The 20,307-nt window shown below is 48.7% G+C and overlaps 1 protein-coding gene across 1 annotated transcript in view; it reads right to left on the reverse strand.

Annotated features, from left to right (window-relative positions):
• PPP1R16B (protein phosphatase 1 regulatory subunit 16B) overlaps positions 1-18,847 on the reverse strand; it is a 39,292-nt gene extending 20,445 nt beyond the window's left edge. Inside the window, exon 1 of the mRNA XM_005422249.2 lies at positions 18,450-18,847. Within this exon, the coding sequence (XP_005422306.1) occupies positions 18,450-18,696 (247 nt within the window). The 5' untranslated portion in view covers positions 18,697-18,847. The remainder of the gene's footprint in view (positions 1-18,449) is intronic.
• Positions 18,848-20,307: the final 1,460 nt, after the last annotated feature.

Genomic DNA, 20,307 nt, shown 5'->3' on the forward strand with positions numbered 1-20,307 from the left:
GAATGGTGACATCCATCTTCTGGGCATGAATGGCAGACTGCTCTGAGCTCACTGCTCCCCTTGCACCGAGGAGTAAAGGGGGAGTAAAGGAGCCTCCTTACTCTCTCCTGCCATGCTGCTTGAGGAGAACAGACTACATGACCAAATTCACTAAAATAACCCAAATTTTGAACCTTAAGGCAAGAGGAAATCCAGGCTCCAGCTTTGCACCATCCCCCATCAATTCCACAGTTTAATATTTTGACTTGAACATTTACAGGAACAACAAAATGCTTTAGTAGCTCAACCCACCTGGGTAAGTTCATTAAAGTAATTAATGCTGAAGTGGCTGCTTACAGCTCTGCTGACAGCACTAATTACAGGCTGCAGAGGTGACAGCAAAGGAGCTGGCATGGGGATGGGCAGATGTGCAGCCCTGTGCCATCCCTGGGCTGCACCCAGCACTGCCCTGGTTCCTCCTGCTCCTAACCCCAAAATTCAGCATCCCCAGCACTGAGTGTAACTGAGCAACTCCTGCAGCTTCTGCTGTTTTTCTGCAGACCAACACCCAGCAGAAGAGACCTGGAGCATCCTCCTAAACACCTTCTAGAGAGCAAGCCCTTCAGGAACAGGAGTAGGGCTGGCTAGCCATGGTAACAGGGCCCTTGCAGAGGAGAGCAACCCAAGCAATCCAAGTGTTCTGGTTCCTGGAGACATCATGGACCATTTAATCTCCTGTGAAATGAAGTGGGAGGGTTGTACTCTCCCCCACTAAACCAGGGGTAGAACATTCCTCACACAAGAAATCCTGGGCAGAGACCCCCACATGCTCAGTGTGACTTGTCCCAAGGGCCCCTGTGTCTCTTTTGGGACATGCAAGAGATCTGATCCTCATTGCTGGATCTGTGATCAAGCACAAGATCCCTCCCCAGCTGTTTTTGGTTCACCTTTGTCTGGGAAAACACAGGCTTAAAGAAAATTATTATTTTTCCAGTCAGTTGTTTGTAAGAAATGCTTTTGATATGTTTCCCACATTTCACAGGCTGAGCTTCCATCAGCACCCAATTAGTGCTACAACAGAGGAATCCTGTTTCTTTCTGTTCATCTGATCACACAGAATCATTCCCAGGGAAAGGAGCCCACCCCACCAGGAGCATCCAACGAGGCTGGATCTCACACAAGCAGCTGCAACCAGCACAGTTGTGTAATGGAAACCTGACCTACAAACCCTGAACCAAATTCTGCCTGTCCCCCTTGGAGAAGTGAGCACGTGAAGGCGGCACACATCTTCTGCCCTGGCTGCTGCCACCTCCCACAGCTGTGATCCCAGCTTGGCTCCACATCCCAACAGGACTGCTGCCTCTCCTCCATCCAGCACAGCTGGCAGGAAGAGGACTGTCAGAATTCAGGACATCCCTCTGTCTGTCCTGCATTGCCCAAACCCTGCCATGGGGCTCAGAGACCCTGGCACAGAGCCCAAGACACCTCTGACTTTGATTATGACCCATGGAGCAAGTTACCAACCTTATATGAAGATCTGCAAGACACAAAAGTCTAAGTAGAATAATAATTAGTTTGTCACAGGGTGAAAATATAGAATTTTGGGGTTTTTAGAATGGAGGTTCAAGAGGCAAGATGGAGGGAACGCTGGAAGGCGTGTCCAGCCTTTCTCCTTCTTCTTCTTGACCTCCATCTTCTGCTGTGATGGTGGCACTTGCAGGTCGGTTTAGAGTAGAAGCTCACTGTCTAACATAGGTGATAGGTATTGGGAAGTTATGGTAAATAATGTACAGGTAGTTTTTAGTATAAAAAGATAACACTGCCATGAGGGCAGTGTTACCTGCTGAATGGACCAGTCTGTCCGGCTGAATGGACCTCGGCAGGCCAGAGAGAGAATTTTATAGATAAGAAACAATAAACAACCTTGAGAACGGGAACTGAAGAGCTCCGACTCCTTCAACAGCCAGGCTGGGAAAAGAGACTTTCTAACACATCTGGGGGTCACTCTGAGCAGCAGAAGTCCCGAGAGAGGACCAGCAGCAAAAAGTGAGTTAAAAATGGGCCCTGGTTGCATAAACTGCATCATCTGTGCCTTCTACAACTCAGGGATGGACGTGGTTTGGTGGCCAAGCTCTCCACACACCACCACCCACCCCTGGGCTGAAGGACACACAAAGGAGCAGCTGGTGAGCATGGGAGCAAGGGACATTCCCCAGCACACACACCCCTCATGGAGCCCACAGCCTGCTGGGGACAGAACTGCTGTGTGGGGATCAAGGTGACAACCAGGTGACACAGAGAGGTTTTGGGACAGACAGCATTAACCTCTGAGCTGCTGGAGCGTTGCTCACCAGTGCAACCCCAGCTCCTCAGGAGGGCTCTTTCTCTTCACAGATCCAACACCAGATTGGTTTGAGGAGTTTTGTGCCTGTGATGCAGCATCAAAGGCATTAATAAGAAGAATATATTGCACCAGAGAGTCTAACAAGTAACACACCCATAAAAGCAGAGATGAAAGCTCAGCACATGCAGGCAAATCACAGCAGCTGGGAACTGCAGAGTCACCCTGGGAAGGGGACAAGAGGCAAGGCAAAGACATCTCCTCCTCCACGCCAGCACCAGCCAGGACAGCCCCAGTCAGGTGGGAATATGGACAGACCTGAGCCCCAGAGCAGCTCTGCAAGGGGCACAAACCTTCCCTAGCGTTTCTGTTCTGCAGTAAAATTCCAAAAAGCATTAAAAGGACTGTGAAAGGAGCAGGAGCTCTCACAAGGAGGTCCTTACACTGTCAGCAGTTTTGAGATGCTTTGCAACCATCTGATCCCTCCTTCCCCATGCAGCACATTTAAATCAAGGAGTTTCTTCAGAGAGTGGACTAGATTTGAATGACAAGGTTTCCCAGCTCCCTGGCTGGAAATCCCTTCTTTTCCCACAGTCTTGCTGAAAATAAGGAGAAATGTGCCCATTGCCAGGCTGTGCTGACCCCCTGACCAGCCCTGCTTGGCCACACTCCTGGGCCAGCCCCACGTGTGCAGGGACACAGGGTACAGCACCTCCCCTCACAGGGGACGCTGCCTCCTCACAGCTGGATAAACGCTGCCCTGCTGGACTGATCCCAAGGGAAAAACCCACCCAGTCTGCACTCAGGAAGGGGCTACACGAGCCAGTGGGGAGGATGAGTTGGGAAGATGCTGCTTCATCCCCAGTGAGCAGTTTGCGTGTTTCACACACACCAGGAGCACAGGGAGAGAGGTTTTAGCCATCACATGTAACCCCAGTGGATAACAACTCACTGAACACCTGATTTAACTTAATGACTGTAGCAGCAGCTTCACAAAACGTGGGTGATTCCAGAAGGACTCAGGGCTTTGCTGCTGCCATCCCATTTGCAGCCAAGCCCCAGAGCAAGGCAGGGACACTGAGATTTCCCCCAGCTGCTCTTATCTTGTCTCACAGCATTGGAAACTGAGGCCTACTGAGAGCAAACAAACAAGGCATGGCATTCACTGAGCACTGCTGTAAATCACTGCAGGGACAGGCTCTTCGTGCAGGAGTGACAAGGAAGATGTGTCTGTAATGGTTTTATGGCACATCAGCCCAGAAAATGGTTTTATGTCCCTAAAAGCAGGTGATTAAAATTCCAAGATGTCACAGATTTTAATCCTCAGCTAATTTTTTCCTCTCTTCTATGCTGTATCATACATCAGCACGATCAAGAGAGCGGAACTCTCAAAAATCAGATTTCCTGAAGCTAGAGAACAAGAAAATTATGTTTTCTACAGCAAATCAGTTCAACAGAGGCTCAATAAAACATGATTGATAATCAGTGTTTTCTTTTTGGCAGCTAGTAGCAATTGTCTTCTCCTTAAGCCTAGTGCATTTGCCAATTTAAAACTAATCTGTCCAAAAATGAAACAAAACATCTGCCAAAAAAATACCCAGTGAATATTGGTTAAGATTTACGAAGTTCCACAGCAGAGTGTCACCTGCTACAGCATCAGACAACTCATCAGTAATTAGGGTAGAGCTGAGACAGCCTCGTGGAAAGAGCCATCAGACAAATGGAAAATGGATGGGAATAGCTAAATCAGTTTAGATTTCCTCAACAGAGGTAGATCAAAAGGAAACTAACCCGATTAGGAGGGAGAGAGACACTGATCCAGATTCATGGAGCAAAGCAGAACAGCTATAAAGTGATATTTACGCCTGTTTTCCTTTCTAGGGCTGCATAAAGCATCAGCATGTACCAGTAGATCTGGCCCAGATTTATGGGCTAAGGGTAGACCCTTTTAAACCAGGCCAGCTTCTCTTCTCCAGTTTACTTTCCCAGTTAAGCAACTGTCTAAAAAAAAGAAAAAAATTAAAATAGGCCATCAAAAAAGCCTCCCAAATTCAATTAAACAGAGTGGGTGACAGTGACAGTCAGTGCCTGCTGGCAGTGCCATTCTCCCTGCTCAGGGCACCTTGTCCTGCTTGCAGCAGGGCAGGATGCACTGCCAGAGCCCAGCTTTGGGCACAGCCCATTTCAGAGAGCCCAGCTCTGCTGCCAGCACAGGCACAGGTCTCTGAGGATGCCAGTGTGGCTCCGTGGTCCCTGACACCAGGCAGGGCACCTCAGTGCTGCTGGTGGGATGCTGCAGCACTGCACATTGCAGAATATAACACGCCCAATCCCCCAGGAGCACTGTGCTGCCTTCCCAAGGAATAACTGACACAGACCCTGCTCCCTGCACCAGCCACCACCTCCTGCAGCAAACCCTCTGCTGCTCAGAGCTGCCACCACTGCTGGCCAGGGCTCATCTCAGCTGAAGGCAGCTGCTCAGTGACTTTGGGCTCCTCATCAGCCACCCCCAGCACCCTGAGCCCTGCCCAGCACAGCCACAGCCTCCTCCTCAGCCCCAGGGCAGGTACCCTTGCAGCAACACCACCCTCTGCCAGGGTAAAAAGCTCCATGGAGCCGCTCCTGATGTCCCCAAAGCCGCTCCTGCTGTCCCCAAAGCCCCGGGGAAGGACTCACTGCCCAGAGATAAGGACAGCACAAAAGCTCCCTGCCACCAGCAGGCTCAGAGAAGGCCACCCTGGCAGTGTCCCCACGTGCTCTTGGCAGCCCTGCTGCTTTCCAGAGCTGGGAGTGTCCCAGGGGATGTGTGAGCACAGGTGCACAGCATTTTCCCAAAGCAAGTACACTGCCAAGCCTGTGACACTGGTTCGGGTTAAACACCCGTGCCCCCAAGGCAGTGTTTTACAGCTCTACACCACAATGTGCCCAATCTAAAGAGGTTTTTGTTGCTGAGGCTGTGCCAGAGCCAGGGCAGGCTGCAGCACTCCCCCTGCTCTGACAGGGACACCTCCAGCTCCCTCTCACCTCCTCCATGAGCGCTTCCCCAGCAAATCCTCTCACAGCTCAGTGCTTCATCCCCATGCTGGCTTCTACCCCAGCTGTGCAGAATTCAGACACCCCAACAAGAGCAAAGGGATGCCCAAAATAAGAGCCCAAAGTCCTCTCATAGTTTAGTGAGAGATTGTGCTATTTGCTGGATCCCCAGGATGAAGCATGACTTGAGACTCTGACTCCATGTTCTTAGAAGGCTGATTTATATTATATTATATTATATTATATTATATTATATTATATTATATTATATTATATTATATTATATTATATTATATTATATTATATTATATTATATTATATTATATTATATTATATTATATTATATCATATCATATCATATCATATCATATCATATTATATCATATTATATCATATCATATCATATCATATTATATAAACACAGGAGGAGCAATCAGATAATTATTGTTTTCATTTTTCTCTGAGGCTTCTCATCTTCCCAGGAGAAGAAAGCCTGGCAAAAGGATTTTTCAGAAAATGTGACAGTGACAAGAGATAAACATGGCTGAGACTTTGCATGAGTCCCACCTTCCTCCACCCTCCTGCATGTGCCAGATGCAACCTGGCACCTCCCAAGGAGCTGATATTGATTGGATGTTTTTAGGATCTAACAGAGAAGCTGTTGTGGGACAGGGCAGAAACGACTTTGCCCACTGCAGTGCCAGCAAACGCCCTTCTTGTGCCCTCCAGTCCCAGGATCCTGGGTGACCAAGCTGCTCTTGTCATGTCCCAGTCACACAGGAAGCAGGGCTGGGTTTGGTGAGCCTGTCTGGCTGTGGCACCTCAGGATGCTCCGTGCAGAGCTCCAGGACAGCTGCCAAATGAAGCCACAGCCATGGGACAAGGAGCAGCTTTAAACAGATGTGAGCAGCTCAGTGGGCAGGTAAACAGGATCCCCACTTCTTTCCTGTTCCACAGCTGGAAAACCCACAGGCCCTTCCTGCAGGAAGGGAAGGAGGAGGGTGGGGAGCCCACAGCACTGGGGACAGCTTCCAAAACTGGGAACTGGCTGTCCCAGGGAACCTCTCCTGCCCATGGCACACACAGGATGCTCCCAGGGAACTGTCCCAGCCACTGCTGCTGGGAACTCCTGGCTCTGATCAGGGTGATCCCTGAGGACCCAAAATGCCATGTCAACATATTTTAATACCATGGGGCAGTGATTAATGGAGTGGTCTGAACAGCAGCACCCAGCAGGAAGGAGCTGAGTGGACTCTGGATCCTATGGAGCTTTAGGATGCTTGCACCAGCCCTGTTCCAGCCTGGCTGGCAGCTGATGGTGTCCATGGCAGAGTTACCTGCACGCAGCTTCTGTTTTGGCCTTTGTGGCACTTCAAAGCATTTCCATGTGAGCAGCAAGGGTTAGAGGTGAGGTGCTGCCACTGCCATGGTTCTGGTTGCAATGATGAGGGCTGAGACACCATGGCTTGGTGTATTCATGGTCTTTGAAATTATCTGAGCTGAAGGATTCTCTGTGTCAACAGACCCAACCAAACTGATTGCAATAAAGGCAAAACACCCAAATATCTTCAGAGGTCTGTGCCAAAATGCTCAGGGATCCCCAGGAAGTCCCAGTCAGTGGCAGCTGCAGGTGCTCCTATGAGAGCACCCAGAACAGCTGGGTGAGGAAGGTGTTTGTGGGAGCTTTGAACCCCATGAGAATGACACAAGGTGGCCACACCTCTAGCTCAGCACCCTCACCCTGCTCTGAGCACAGCTCCTTCCACCTCCACCTGCAATCCAAGCTGTCAATCCCACCTCACAGGAGAAAAATCAGCCAACAAATATTGCCCTTGAGCTACAAGACAAGTCTCTGGATGTAAGCAAAGCAAGAAATATTTCCTGTTCACTTGTTCCCCACAGGGTAACTGAGAGATCAGTGCTGCAAACATTCCCATTACTGAGCACATGGCAAATCCTACAGCACTGATTGAGACAGTGCAATGATGAGCCAAGCCTTGAATTATTGCTACAGATCCAGTGCTGACCTGTACTCAGATGAACCTTTCCTGGCTCTGAAGAGTGCTAGAAAATTGCCACAAATGAGAGTAATTTGGGTCAGGGGGCAGAGCAGCAGCTTTTTCATAGCTATTTCACAACTGCATGATTGAAGTTACAAGAAATAAATTTCCTATGGAAGCACAAGGAATCCTGCTTAGGCGCCTTTTCAGATGAAATTTTAAACCCATTTGCCCTTCCAATAAAAGCAAAATGGACTTCCAGCACCTCTCCATGACCCACTGCCACCTCCCAAAGCAGACATGCTGTGGTTTTGGCACAGCATCCAGCAGCAGGTTGGAAGCTGGCTGGTCACAGCCTAGACTGGAACTTCACATCACACGCAGGCCTTGCATCACTGCTGTGACAGCAGCAGCTTTAGGAGGAAGGAAAGCCCTGTGCTAACAACCCTGACAGGCAGGAGGATGTCACTGCAGATCCACGGGCACTGTCCTCCTTCTCTGGAGCTCTGGCTCTTTCTAACTCCTGCTATTTCAGGCTGTTACACCAAAATTTTAATTAAAACAAGAGGCCCATTTAAGCTCCCGTGGAGCCCTGCTCTAGCCTTGCTAATTAAAGACAAACAGACAGGGTCTGAAATGGTAAAATAAACCAGGTCTGAAAAGTTTGAGGGGCACAGGACGAGCCTGAGCTCTAAGTAGGTTGAAGCTGGCTCTCTGTAGGAGCACTGTGTGCTGTCCAGCCCCGGGCTCCTGAGGGAGGTCCTGCTCTCTGTGGGGCTGATGGGCTCTCCAGGGGGTGAATCACAGCACCCCAGGTCACATCTCACCTGTTTTCCCTGACAGCACACAGGATCTGGAGCCAATGTTGGTTTCAGACAGATAGGGGAAGTTCTCTCCAGGTCCCTAACACCAGTGGAATGTTCTTTACTGCAGGGCTCCTGCTCCTCTCCAGCTGAGCTGGGATGGATTTCAGGCTGAATTCCTTGACCCAAGTCATTGGGCAAACCACAAACACCCTGCAGCAATGAAACCTTGGTGCTCCATTCCTGTGCAAGGACTTTCTACTTTTCATTCAACATTATTGAAGAGGGTAAAACTTTGCTGTTATTGATAAGGATGGGCTTGACACAGAGAATCCTTCAGACCAGATAATTTCAAAGACCATGAATACACCAAGCCATGGTGTCTCAGCCCTCATCATTGCAACCAGAACCATGGCAGTGGCAGCACCTCACCTCTAACCCTTGCTGCTCACATGGAAATGCTTTGAAGTGCCACAAAGGCCAAAACAGAAGCTGCGTGCAGGTAACTCTGCCATGGACACCATCAGCTGCCAGCCAGGCTGGAACAGGGCTGGTGCAAGCAAGGAGAAGGTTTGGCAGTGCCTTAGAGGTTAATTCCTGCTCTAGTCTCCCCCTTTTGTGGAGCTGAACTCTATAGCAATAGCCCTTAGGACAAAAAAAATGTGAGTGTTGTTTTGTTTGGTGGGTGGGTTGCTTGGGGTTTTATTATGGAAGAGGAGTGTGGTTAACATTTATTTTTACTATTGGGATTTCTCTTGTCAGCCCAGGTGAAGGCAGACAAAGATAAATGAGGCTTTGGAAGTTTCCCACTACATTTCAGAGCTTGATGCTCGTACACTCAAGGCAGGGACCTTTTTGCTGCTTTGAAAGCAAAGCCCAGCACAGCAGCTCAAACACCAAGGAAATGAGAATTAAGGCCTGGCTTGAAAACCTTGGCCAAACTGAGAAATGCTGTGAACTGCTATAAAAAGGTATTCAGAGCAGGAGAAACACCCCAGAACAACTAAAGCCCATTTCCCACATGAGTGGCACTTGCAGCCAGCCTCCCTCATGCTATCCAGGGAATCCAGAGGCCAAATGCAGCAACAAACAGTTGCAAATTGCAGGGACCTCAGTGGAAACTGCATCCACTGGCTCAGAGCTGCACATGGGCTCTTGTTCCCCGAATTAAAAGGGAGTGCAAGGTGCTTGATTGCATCTTGGCTCCTGATTACAAATGTACCAGTAGCCAGAATTAAACAGTTGGCTTCCTGGCCTATTTAGCATCCTTTAGTGCTGGGTTAGAGGGTGGGCAAGGCTTAGGGGGTGTTTTTATACACCAGCATCTGATTTTCTTAATTATTTTTTTCTCAAGACACTCTCAGCGAATGGTAACGTTTCCCAAAGACCTGGCCAAGCTCCAGAGGAAAAAACAAGCAGTGGAAGTGTCTGTAGAAGCAGCTCTGCACTAGGCTATAAGGCACTGCCTGAACCAGCTGCCATAGCAACTGCTATTAAAGAAAGAATTAGAGCATTCTTCACGGAAGTAGGAAAACTCCCAGTCAGTAAGGGTAAGGATGAGATGCAAAGCAAAAAAAAAAAAGAAAAAAAAAAAAAGGAGAATAAATATAAGCAAGTAGGAAAAATATGCACAAATGAATGAGAAGCAGGGCTCCTTGCACAGGTAGATGTGCTCTGGTGATGTGGAGATGCCTATAAATACACTAAGATACCTAACTCCACCCTCATTAGCAAGCATTTTAGATACAGTTGATCCTGCCTTGGGGCAGGAGGTGGATTACATGACCTCCTGAGGCCTTCTCAACCTCTATTTTCCATGATTCTAGGAGGGAGAAATCTACACCAGCTGAGCTGAGCTGGCCTCGCTCCAGAAAGGCAGGAATTTAAATCTGGAAAAAAAATAGATTTAATCCACTTTTCAAGTTCTCCTTGACCAGGAGAAAGGGGCAGAAAGCAGAGCCTGCAACCACAGCTTAGAGGCAAGGAAATGCATTTTCAGCTGTAGCAGGGGTACAGCAGCAACATCAGGTTTCACCCTGCAAGAAGGATTCACCCCCAAAAGTATTCATTTCCCCACCAACACTAATTTGCAAAGAACGATCAGACAGGTGGCTGCAGACCTGTGGTTTTGGTTGTGGGATGCAGTACAAAATACACTTGAAAAGAGAATGATGCTGCAAAAAGCCAGTGAGCTCCCTGGAGCAATCAGGCTCATGTCCCACATCCCCTGGATCAGACCCCACAGCACAGCCCCAGAGCAGGACAGAGCCTTGGCTCCAGAGCTCACAGCCAAGCACAGAAAACACAAAATTCCCCTCTGGGTTGTGCTGCTTACTACAGAGAAGACACCAGGGTCCCCAGTGGAGCTGCTGTTTATGCTCTCTGATTCCTCACTACTGAAGTGGGACAAAACATCAGAATAAATCATGTGAGACTCCATTTTCTTCATGTGGAAAGCCTATTCTTTATTCACACAACTCCTTTTATACTGTTTTACGGAACTCATGTGCAACTGTAATTGGTTAATAGTTTTGCCAATAACTCTACTGGTTAGTAAAAGGTATTTTACTTGTCCATCAAATCTCTCTATTCTTAAATTGTTTACATATTTCCTTCACTGATTTTCGTGGGACAGATTTAATGTTTATGTAGGTGCTAGCTGTTTTTCACCTAGGAATAGACTGTTATGTTAACAAACTCTTCACAACAAGATTGTTTTCACATGGGAACTTGCAAAGTACTAGCTGCACTTAAAAGAAATGACAAGCCAGCCATCAATCTAACAGAGCAGGCCTGATTTTATGAAGCCTTTCTTTGATAATTTTTCTACCTGACTGCAACAACAAAACACACCATGAATCACAGCACAGGAAACAACACTCACCTGGGTCAGAGCAGACCCTACTAGCTTGGCAGAAGGGGTCCAAAGAGGAGTTTTTAGGGTTTAAAATGTAACACAGTATGGTAATGTAGTGATTCTTATAGGCTGTATGTAAATGCTGTAGGATTTGTATCTTGTATTAGATTGGTTGGTGAGAATTAGAATATTCAACACAGAGAAGATTTATTGTATTGGAACGGGAACCTCGCTCTCTTACGCTCTTATCCTCTTTTACTCTTCCTTGCTCTCTCATTTTCTCTTTACCATGCTCTTGCCTTCTCTCTCTTTACCACTTTCTTTACCTCTCCCTCTCTCAGACCTGCCACTGACATATCAGCAAGTGGTAGCAGACTTGGAAGTGCTGGTTTTGACATTTGGCAGCCCTGAAGACACCAGAAAACAAGATGCATGCAGGGCTGCCTCCACATCACAAGAAGCAGAGCAGCCAGGACAGGGAAGGGAAGGGTTAAATGGCACCGATTTAGCACCTGTGGGCAGGGACATCTCCAGGCACCTGGTTGAATTAAGGTCCAATTGATAATCTGCCTTGAGCTCACTAAAGTCTGACATTCCTGTTCTGAGCCCTCCTGTGGTATTTTCAAGGTCCCCCATGGCAGGAAGGAAATGATTGAGAATCTGACTCCACGTTCTTAGAAGGCTAATTTATTATTTTAAGATGTTATGTTTTATGTTATGTTATAGAACGCTATACTAAACTATGCTAAAGAATACAGAAAGAATACTTACAGAAGGCTACAAAGAATGATAATGAAAACTCGTGACTCTCTATCCAGAGTCTGACACAGCCTGACCCTGATTGGTCATTAAGTTGAAACAATTCACATGAAACCAATAAAACAACCACCTGTTGGATAAACAATCCAATCAAACCCATCACAACACGACCTGTTGGATAAACAATCCAATCAACCAACTACTTGTTGGATAAACAAGCTCCAAACACATTCCAAAGCAGCAAAACACAGGAGAAGCAAATGATATCGTATTGTTTTCCTTTTTCTCTGAGGCTTCCCGGCTTCCCAGGAGAAGAATCCTGGGCAAGGGGACTTTTCAGAAAATGTGAATGTGACACTCTCCCTGCTGTGGTTTGGCCGGGCAGGGTTGGAGAGCAGATGGTGACCTGACATATCCTACCTGCTGCACCTTGCAGCACCACCTGAGCACGTCCAGCCTCTCCTCCCTGTTATTTCAGGATATGAAACAGAAAAATGTGGATATTGGATTTTTTAAGGTAAAAAAAAAGGGAAGTTTAATTTTGACTTTAATATTTATAGATTTTTAAAAATGACAGTGGATTGGAGGGTGACAGTGTCACCTCTCCAATGACACTGGACAAACTAACAGTTTATTAAATTTTTTCTTTTCTTATAAAAGAATGTAAAACAATAAGATATTTATATAAAGCGTGTGAGAAAGATTGTTACAAAAATATAAACATCAAAAACTTTAAAAAACTTAAAAAAAAATCAAGACAACACCTCCCTATTGCCCAGATCTCCTTGGGAGGCAGAACCCTCCTCACACACAGCCACATTAACGCCACTAACAACACCAATAAACCAAGGAAATGTCCAGTTTGTATTTAGGTGCACATGCAACCAAGGAGACACTGAGTTTCTCCTCCAAAACACACTTCAGCCAAATGCTGGAAGATGATTAAGTGGTTTAAGCTACCTCTTGTAAGAAACAAAATCTTGACAACAGCGATTGGCCAATCCCTGTTTGATTAAAAACCCCCTAAAACCAAACAGAATTCTTACTGCAGTTTGAATCCAATGTTTATTCATTACCCTGTAATCCTGTTACAAAATACACCAGAAATATTTTCAGTGGAAGGCAGCACATGTGTAAATGCCAGAAAATGAAATTATGTGGAAATGACCAACTTTTGGGAAATAAAAGAAGTATTTCTGATCAAACTTTTTTGTTTAAAGAAAAATTGTTAAATGAATTGTGGAAGTTGACTCCAGCTTTGGGGAGGGAGAGGGCCTCATCCCAGGAAAACCTTAGGTAAACTTTCAGTGTTAATTTGGAGACAGGAAAGTTGCCATTTGAAGCTCTTATAGATATCATTTCCCCATTTGACTGAATTTCAGAGAGTAGGGGGAAAAAAATTAAAAATATTTACTTGTTATGCCAACAGAGAAAGTTGCTGATTCAATATTGCTCATGCTCCCAGATGCCTCTAGTTAGCTGCCATATGCAAATCACCCCACGCTGGCATCACATCCAAACTGCATGAAAAAGCCAAGTTAAAATGTGGCCAAATAGATGAATCTGCTTTTGGAAGACATACCAACCCCCATTAACAAAATTAACAAAATTCATCATTGCCAAGGGCTCCCACATGCAGCTTCCTAAAGAGGACAGCTCTCATTTCCACACTCAGTGAGTTTAAAATTCAAGAAACACCTTTGTTATTAAAAAGAAACTTCTCATTTCTGACTCAAACCATTCCCAAACACCCAGATAGACACTCAGACTGATGGTGATAAGAGATCTTTTCTTTTCAGAGCCCTTCAAAGGGCACAAAACCCAGGGGAAAAACCTTCTCAGACAGATAAATGCACTTACTCACAGACCTGGACACAGGAACCCCACGAAAAAAAGCTTCAGGAGATTAATAACGTGGGTGGAAAATTAAGGCACCTCATAAAGGGTTTGAAGTAACAAGGGAACAGATCACATCAGCTTGGAAAGGTTAAAGAAAGCAATTTATAGACACTAATTAGGGCCTCTTTTAAAAGTGCCTTTGCAAATGACAAGGTTGGGTTTATTCCAGAGGTGCAAAGGGAGCGTGGTCGGGGATGCTCCCAGAAGGTGCCTGAACCATGCTGGGCACCACAGCACAGGAACAGGAGATTTGGGATGGCACAAAGGGAAGCAGGAGGGATGTGCTGATAGGAATAAGCTGCTTTCTCCCCAAGGAAATCTTCCCCACACAGTGAGCTCCAAGTTGATGCCCTCTGCTCTGTCAGTGTTTCACCGAATGCCAAATCCAAGGTCACCAAAGCTGAGCTTTCCTTCACTTGCAGGCTCACCAGCCATGAGGATCTGCACAATTAAACTCCTGCAGAAGGAGGTTAACTGTGCAGATCCTCATGGATCTGCTGCTTTATGCAATATTCTGGCTTTGATAAGGTTTTGCTTGCAGGATGAAGTGCCAGGAGGTGGGAGCTGAAGGATTCTGCAGTGGGTGCCCGTGGGAGGCAGCTCTCAACCAAGAGCAGGAGAAACCAGGGCACCTCTGGTGCTGCAGGAAGGTGAATCAATCCTTGGGGTCTCTGTTTCTCTGCTGGCTCCTTGAAGGAGCCCAGCTCACCCTGAAGCCAATGCCAACACCTGCAGTTCGTGTCATTCAAGCAGGAGCTCCCACCACAAACAGCCCAGGTGTGCAAAGGGAGCTCCAGACAGCAAATGCCACGTGTTTGTACAAGCAGCCTCTTTACCCACTTCTGGGATCTGGTTGTTTTTTTTTTCAGTTTACAGAACACCAGCTCATCTCTCCATGCTCTGGGGCTACTTTTAGAAAAGCTCAGTGATGTGGAAAGACCTGGACATGACAGCCCCGGCTGCTTTTGGGGCCGAGGTGCTGCCCTGGGAATGGCAGGACCAGCCCTCTCTCCACGGTTTCAGTCCATCACCTCACCCAGCAGCCTCAGAGGGACACAGCCCCCAGCAATTTCTTACCTTCTCCAATCCTTTGCCATCACTAGAGCAGCTCATAAAGCATTCCTTTATTGCATTATAAAGCAACTCTGCAGCCTTCGGAACAGCCCAGAGGCTGCATCCAGCACCACACCCCCTGGAAGCTCTGTGTGGGCTGGGGGTCCTCCCTTTGCACCATCCCTTTGAACCCAGCTGGGATTGAGCCCAGAGCTGGGTGAGGATGGAGCATATTTCCCAATAAAATGGAGATGGTGTGGGATGCCCCTCCCCAGCATTCCCATTCCCAGGTCTGGTCTGGCAGCTGGGAGTGCTCTGGGCTCCCACCTCAGGCTCACCCAGGAGCTGTCTGGAGCTATCCCAGCTCGCCAAACTGAAGGTGCAGGCAGCCTCCTGCAGCCCAGGGGCACTGCTGCCCTCAGCCTGGGGTCACTCACTGCCTGTCATCCCGCTGTCCCCAGCCTGGCTGCCCGCTCACATCTGCCACCAGCGTGTTTGCAGCGTGCTCCCTGCCCCTCTCCTGCCAGCAGACATCCAAGGGAGCTTTAAATAGCAGCTTGTTTGTAAAGCTGGGATGTCTTGACAGATCTGTTGCAGAGGATCAGAGGAACAGGCAGACAGGAGCCATCACCCCATCTCAGCTCCTGCCCATGCTGATGGTCTGCAGGAGCCCCTGCCTTCAGTCCTGCTTGGCCGCCACACTGAGAGCATGGAGCCACAGAGCAGCTGAGGCTGGAAAAGCCCTCCAGGACCAGAGCCCAGCCATTCTCCCAGCACTGCCAAGGCCACCACTAAACCACGGCCCCAGGTGCCACATGGATGCATCTTTGAAATCCCTCCAGGGATGGCTGCTCAACCACTGCACTGGGCAGCCTGTGCCAGGGCTGGACAGCCCTTTGGGTGAAGAAATCTTTCCTAAATACCAATCTAAACCTACCCCTTGAGGCCATTTCCTCTTGCCTTTCACATGTCACCTGGCACACAGTAGCTCTCTCAACAACACCTGGGCAAGAGGCAGGCAAAGGAAAGAAAGAAAATAAAGCAGCATGTCCAGGACCTTGGGACCCCTGAAGGGCAAGGCTGGGTTCTGCACCCACCAGCTCCATCCTACACCTACTCAATTACCACCTCAGGAGGTGTCATACACACCACAGCCTCAGACACCATGTGGACAAAGAGCCAACCCAGCACCCAACTCCACTTTCTCCTCCCTGATTCCATTGCACAGCACCCACCACACCATCCCCCCTCCCACTTTGGGGGTGAGAATGACAAAAATGAGCAGAGAAGTCACAAGGGATGGGAATGGCACAGCCACCCAGAGGTGCCACGTGCCAGCTGCGCCCCCAGCTCCAACCCTCCTCACTCTGACTTATCAACTCCTTCATCATTTATATTTCACCTCCCCCTCCACATCCCACATGGAAACAAAAGATGATTCATATATCAAAATAATCACCTGGGACCTCCAAAAGCCCACGAGTTTCCACACTTTCTTGATAAAGAATTTTGCCAGTTTGGCACCTGGGTTTGACTCTGTCCCCTCCTCCCTTTATACTGGTCCCACACCACAGAGGGGGCAGAGCTGGCACAGAACCTGCCCACACGCTACTTTCAGGACTTAAGTTAATTGAGAACAAAACAAGTTCATTGTAAAAACTTGAGGCATCTGAAAAATCCAGCTACTTGGGAAGCACCTGTGCCCAGGCAATACTGTCCCTTGTCCTCTCATAGGGTGAGGAAATTGATTTTCTGTCGGAGGGAAGTGGCTGTGTAACATTTGGGTTTTATCTCCAGCAGCACATTGGAAAGAGCAGCTGCTGGTTCAAGCCCACAACCTGGGCTTGCCCACAGGAAGAGGTGAACAGGATTATGGTGCCAAAAGAGACCTGCAGCGATGGATTTTCCCTCACAGGAGGAAAAGAGTGAAGCTGGGAGCGGAAAGATCAACTCTGCAGCTTCAGCAGTGAAGGATCCATGTCCACATGTGGTGCAAGAGCACTGTCCCCAGGACCCTGCCCGCAGAACACTGGTGTCACAGCCTGGACACAGGCCAGCCCTGCCTGCTCAGTGCCCTCAGGGAGCACAGCCACCCTTCACCAGGGCCCTGACCTCAAACACCTCCACCATTCCTGCCTCCCTCACAAAATGACAAAGCATCTGTAGGACAGACAGTGAGGAGCTTTCCTCCTTCCAAACAGCCCAGATCCCAAACCAGAGAGAGCTGAAAGCAAAACTGCAGGGCTGGGCCGCTTGCAGGGCCATCACACCGCCAGGCACCGTGCTGAGCACAGGCACCAGCACCAACAGGAATAAAATGAAACTCTCATCATCTGTCCCAGTGCTGTGACCTGTGTCACTGGCAGCTGAACAGCTGGGTGTGAAACCCAAACCACAACGTGCCAGCACAGGCAGAGGTGATACAAGACCCAGACCTGTCCCTCAGGCAATGCCAGCAGTCACAGCAGGCTTCACTGCTGGAGCCCTCCTAGAAAACCACAGCAGCTCAGAGACACAGGGCCACTGAGGCAGAGAGCTGAGAGAGCTATGAAACCTCTAAAGCAAGGAAGGAACAGATAAAAGCCAGCAGTTCCAGGGCATTATCACAGGTCTGCTGTCCCAGGGAGGTCACAAAGGCACAAAGAACCAGAGCCACGGCAGGGCTGGGCAAATGCAGTGACAATGCCCAGGCAGGGCCACCACTGTCCATGCTCTATTTGCAAACAGGAGCAAAACACACACACACAAGGACAGAAAGGGCAGAAAAGGCTTGCTCAGAAACAGGGACATGACTTTGGGGAGATCCTTCACCAGACCAGACAAGGTCCTTGCCTTCCACCCAGGAACCAGGCAAGGATTCACTGCCTCTTGTAGAGGGTGCTGGAAACTAGAGCAGCATTCTCTGGCAGAGATGCTCAGCTGGCCAGGTCTCCTAAGCACCCTCCTCTGCCACGCCAAGGGATCAGGGAGATCACACCAATTGTGCTGCCTTGCAGAGCACCAACCCCAAAGGCTGTTCCAGCTCTCCTGCAGGAGATATTTTCACTCCTCTGCAGAGAAGCACTCTCTGGCTCCCCAGAGCTCACAGGTTTTCCCCCGTGCTCTGCTGAGGCTAATGGTTATTGACTTTTAGACATATTTTTTCCTCCTCCCTTCAGATTTTGTAGCAGAAGCACTTTCATCCATTTGAAATGGTGCAATTAAACCAATTTGGGAACGATTTGCAGGTCTGTTCTGCAGGAAGCACTAAGCAAAGCTGTGCTTCCCAGCATTTTGGGAAAAGACTCATACACTCAAGTAGCTCTGAATGCATGCCCTCAAGCAGGGAAAGTGAAGAGCTTCACACTGACATGTAAATCCCTGCGACAGACTCCTCTAAAACCAAGGAGAGGCACACCCAGAAGCCAAGGAAGTGTTTCACACCTCCTGTAAGTAGGAAGTGTGAGAAGAGATGAAAACTGCCTTCCTTCACCCAAACCTCAGTCACAACTCCTATCCTGGCACTCACACACCCACTCCTGATGCCATCCAAGGTAACGCTGGTGTCACACAGGGCTCTGGGCACCTCAGAGCTGTGTCAGCGATGGCAATGCTTTAGAGCCCAACACCACAGCAAGGGCAGCCCATGGATGACAGCACAGATGCCTCTGCACACCACAGATGCCTTCACACCACCTGGAGCTCACGGGCAGCCAGGCAGAACCTGCCAGGCACCAGGGCCATACCTTCCTCCACGTCATTCCTCAGGGAAGCCTCCAGCAGAGCAACGCTGGCCTCAAAAGACACTTTCTTCCTGTTCACAGCATTTCTCTTCTTTTCATGCTTCCTCTTCTTGTGCTGCATCTCCTTCTCGTACTGGGCCCATTTTTTCAGCTGCTGGGCCCTGCGTTTCTGGGCTGCCCTCAGCCTCTCCAGCGTGGGCACCTTGTCCAGCAGCTGCAGCTCGGTCAGCAGGTCCACGTGGGCATCCATGGCTCCTGCCCAGGCAGGGGAGGGGGAGGATGGCCCAGGGGGAAGGGATGTCCCAGCACAGCTCCTCGGGATGGCAGCCTCCTGCTGCTATACCAGCATGCTGAGGCCGAGCTGGGGAGGGCCCATGGCAGAGCCCGGCGGGAAGGTGGTGGGAACCTGAAAGGAGGAGAACAGCAGAGAGATCAGGTGTCAGCAAGCACGTGAGTTCAGCCTGCTGGAAAACGCAACAGGCAACACCTACCACCTCAAAATGCAGCTGAGTTAACTGTGCTCTAATTGCTTTAATTGTTCTTACCAGCATTGGTGATTTCCTCCTTCCCTCACTCCAAACCCTCTTAATCAAGAGGGTTTTGCACATCCCAGCAAAACCCTCTTGATTAACCAGAAGTTCCACTGTGCAGCTTGTTCATGTCTATTGCTCACATTAACCCTATCCTACGACCAGAATAAAGTCTTAATGAGCAAAGACCTTCCACATGTTGGATATCATTTGTCAGAGAGCCTGGGAGCAGTTTGAGTACTGAGACTCCCATCCTTCATCGGGCTGGTCCTTTGTCATGGACATATTCTATGAAAAATCCTTTTGCTAGGATTTTTTCTGCTGATAAGCTGAGAGGCCTCAGAAAAGAAATGTAAACAATGATTATCTGCTGCTGTGGAATGCAACAGGTGCATCTTTGATGGGTCTCATGTGGTTGTTTTCAATTCATGGGCAATCACAGTCCAGCTGTCTTGGACTCTCTGGTCAGTCACAAGATTTTATTATCATTCCATTCCTTGCTAGCCTTCTGATGAAATCCTTCCTTCTGTTCTTTTAGTATAGCTTTAATATAATATATATCATAAAATAATAAATCAAGCCTTCTGAAACATGGAGTCAAGATTCTCATCTCTTCCCTCATCCTGGGACCCCTGCAAACACCACCACATTGGTGACCCCGAGTGAAGACAAATCCCACATTTGGTGAGCCCCCAGAGGAACACAACCAGAGTCCTGCCCCCCACCCCTGTTCCAGGTGTCCCCTCCCCACAGTCCTGCTCTGATGCACACCAGCAGCCACCTCCCTGGGGCATTTCAGTCTGAGCAGGCAGGCACAGGTCAGGGGGGACCAGGCTGCAGTGCCCAGGGCAGCCACAGACACCAGGCAGGGCCATTCCAGCACAAATAACCCAGAAACCAGGGGCTGGACATACTGGGGCTACCTGCCAGGTGCCACGAGGCCAGGCAGAACTCCACCCACCAGGAGCATCATCTGTGCTGCTCTGCCTCACCCATGCAGCCCCAGCTGAGGACAGATGGATAGACCTGGCTCTCAGGTATAAATAACACTTAAACCACCTGAGCTCTTAAAAAACGAGGGTTGTGTTCATTTCTCTGTTCCCTCAGGTTTTCTCTTCGCCACACACTAAATCACTCTGGTTTTGCTGTTCAGGGTCCACAAGCAATGAGAGCAGTCAAGCTCACAGCTCCTGACCCTTGGTGTGACCACAACAGAAACCTCTGAGCAGGGCCACCCACAGTGACCAACCAGTCACCTGCTGCACAGGAGGAGGAAACACAGCCCAGATTTCAGGAGATGGCCATTTGAAATAAAGCTGAAATCACAAGCA

Source organism: Geospiza fortis, unplaced genomic scaffold (assembly GCF_000277835.1).
Source record: "Geospiza fortis unplaced genomic scaffold, GeoFor_1.0 scaffold188, whole genome shotgun sequence".
NCBI classification, from domain to species: domain Eukaryota; kingdom Metazoa; phylum Chordata; class Aves; order Passeriformes; family Thraupidae; genus Geospiza; species Geospiza fortis.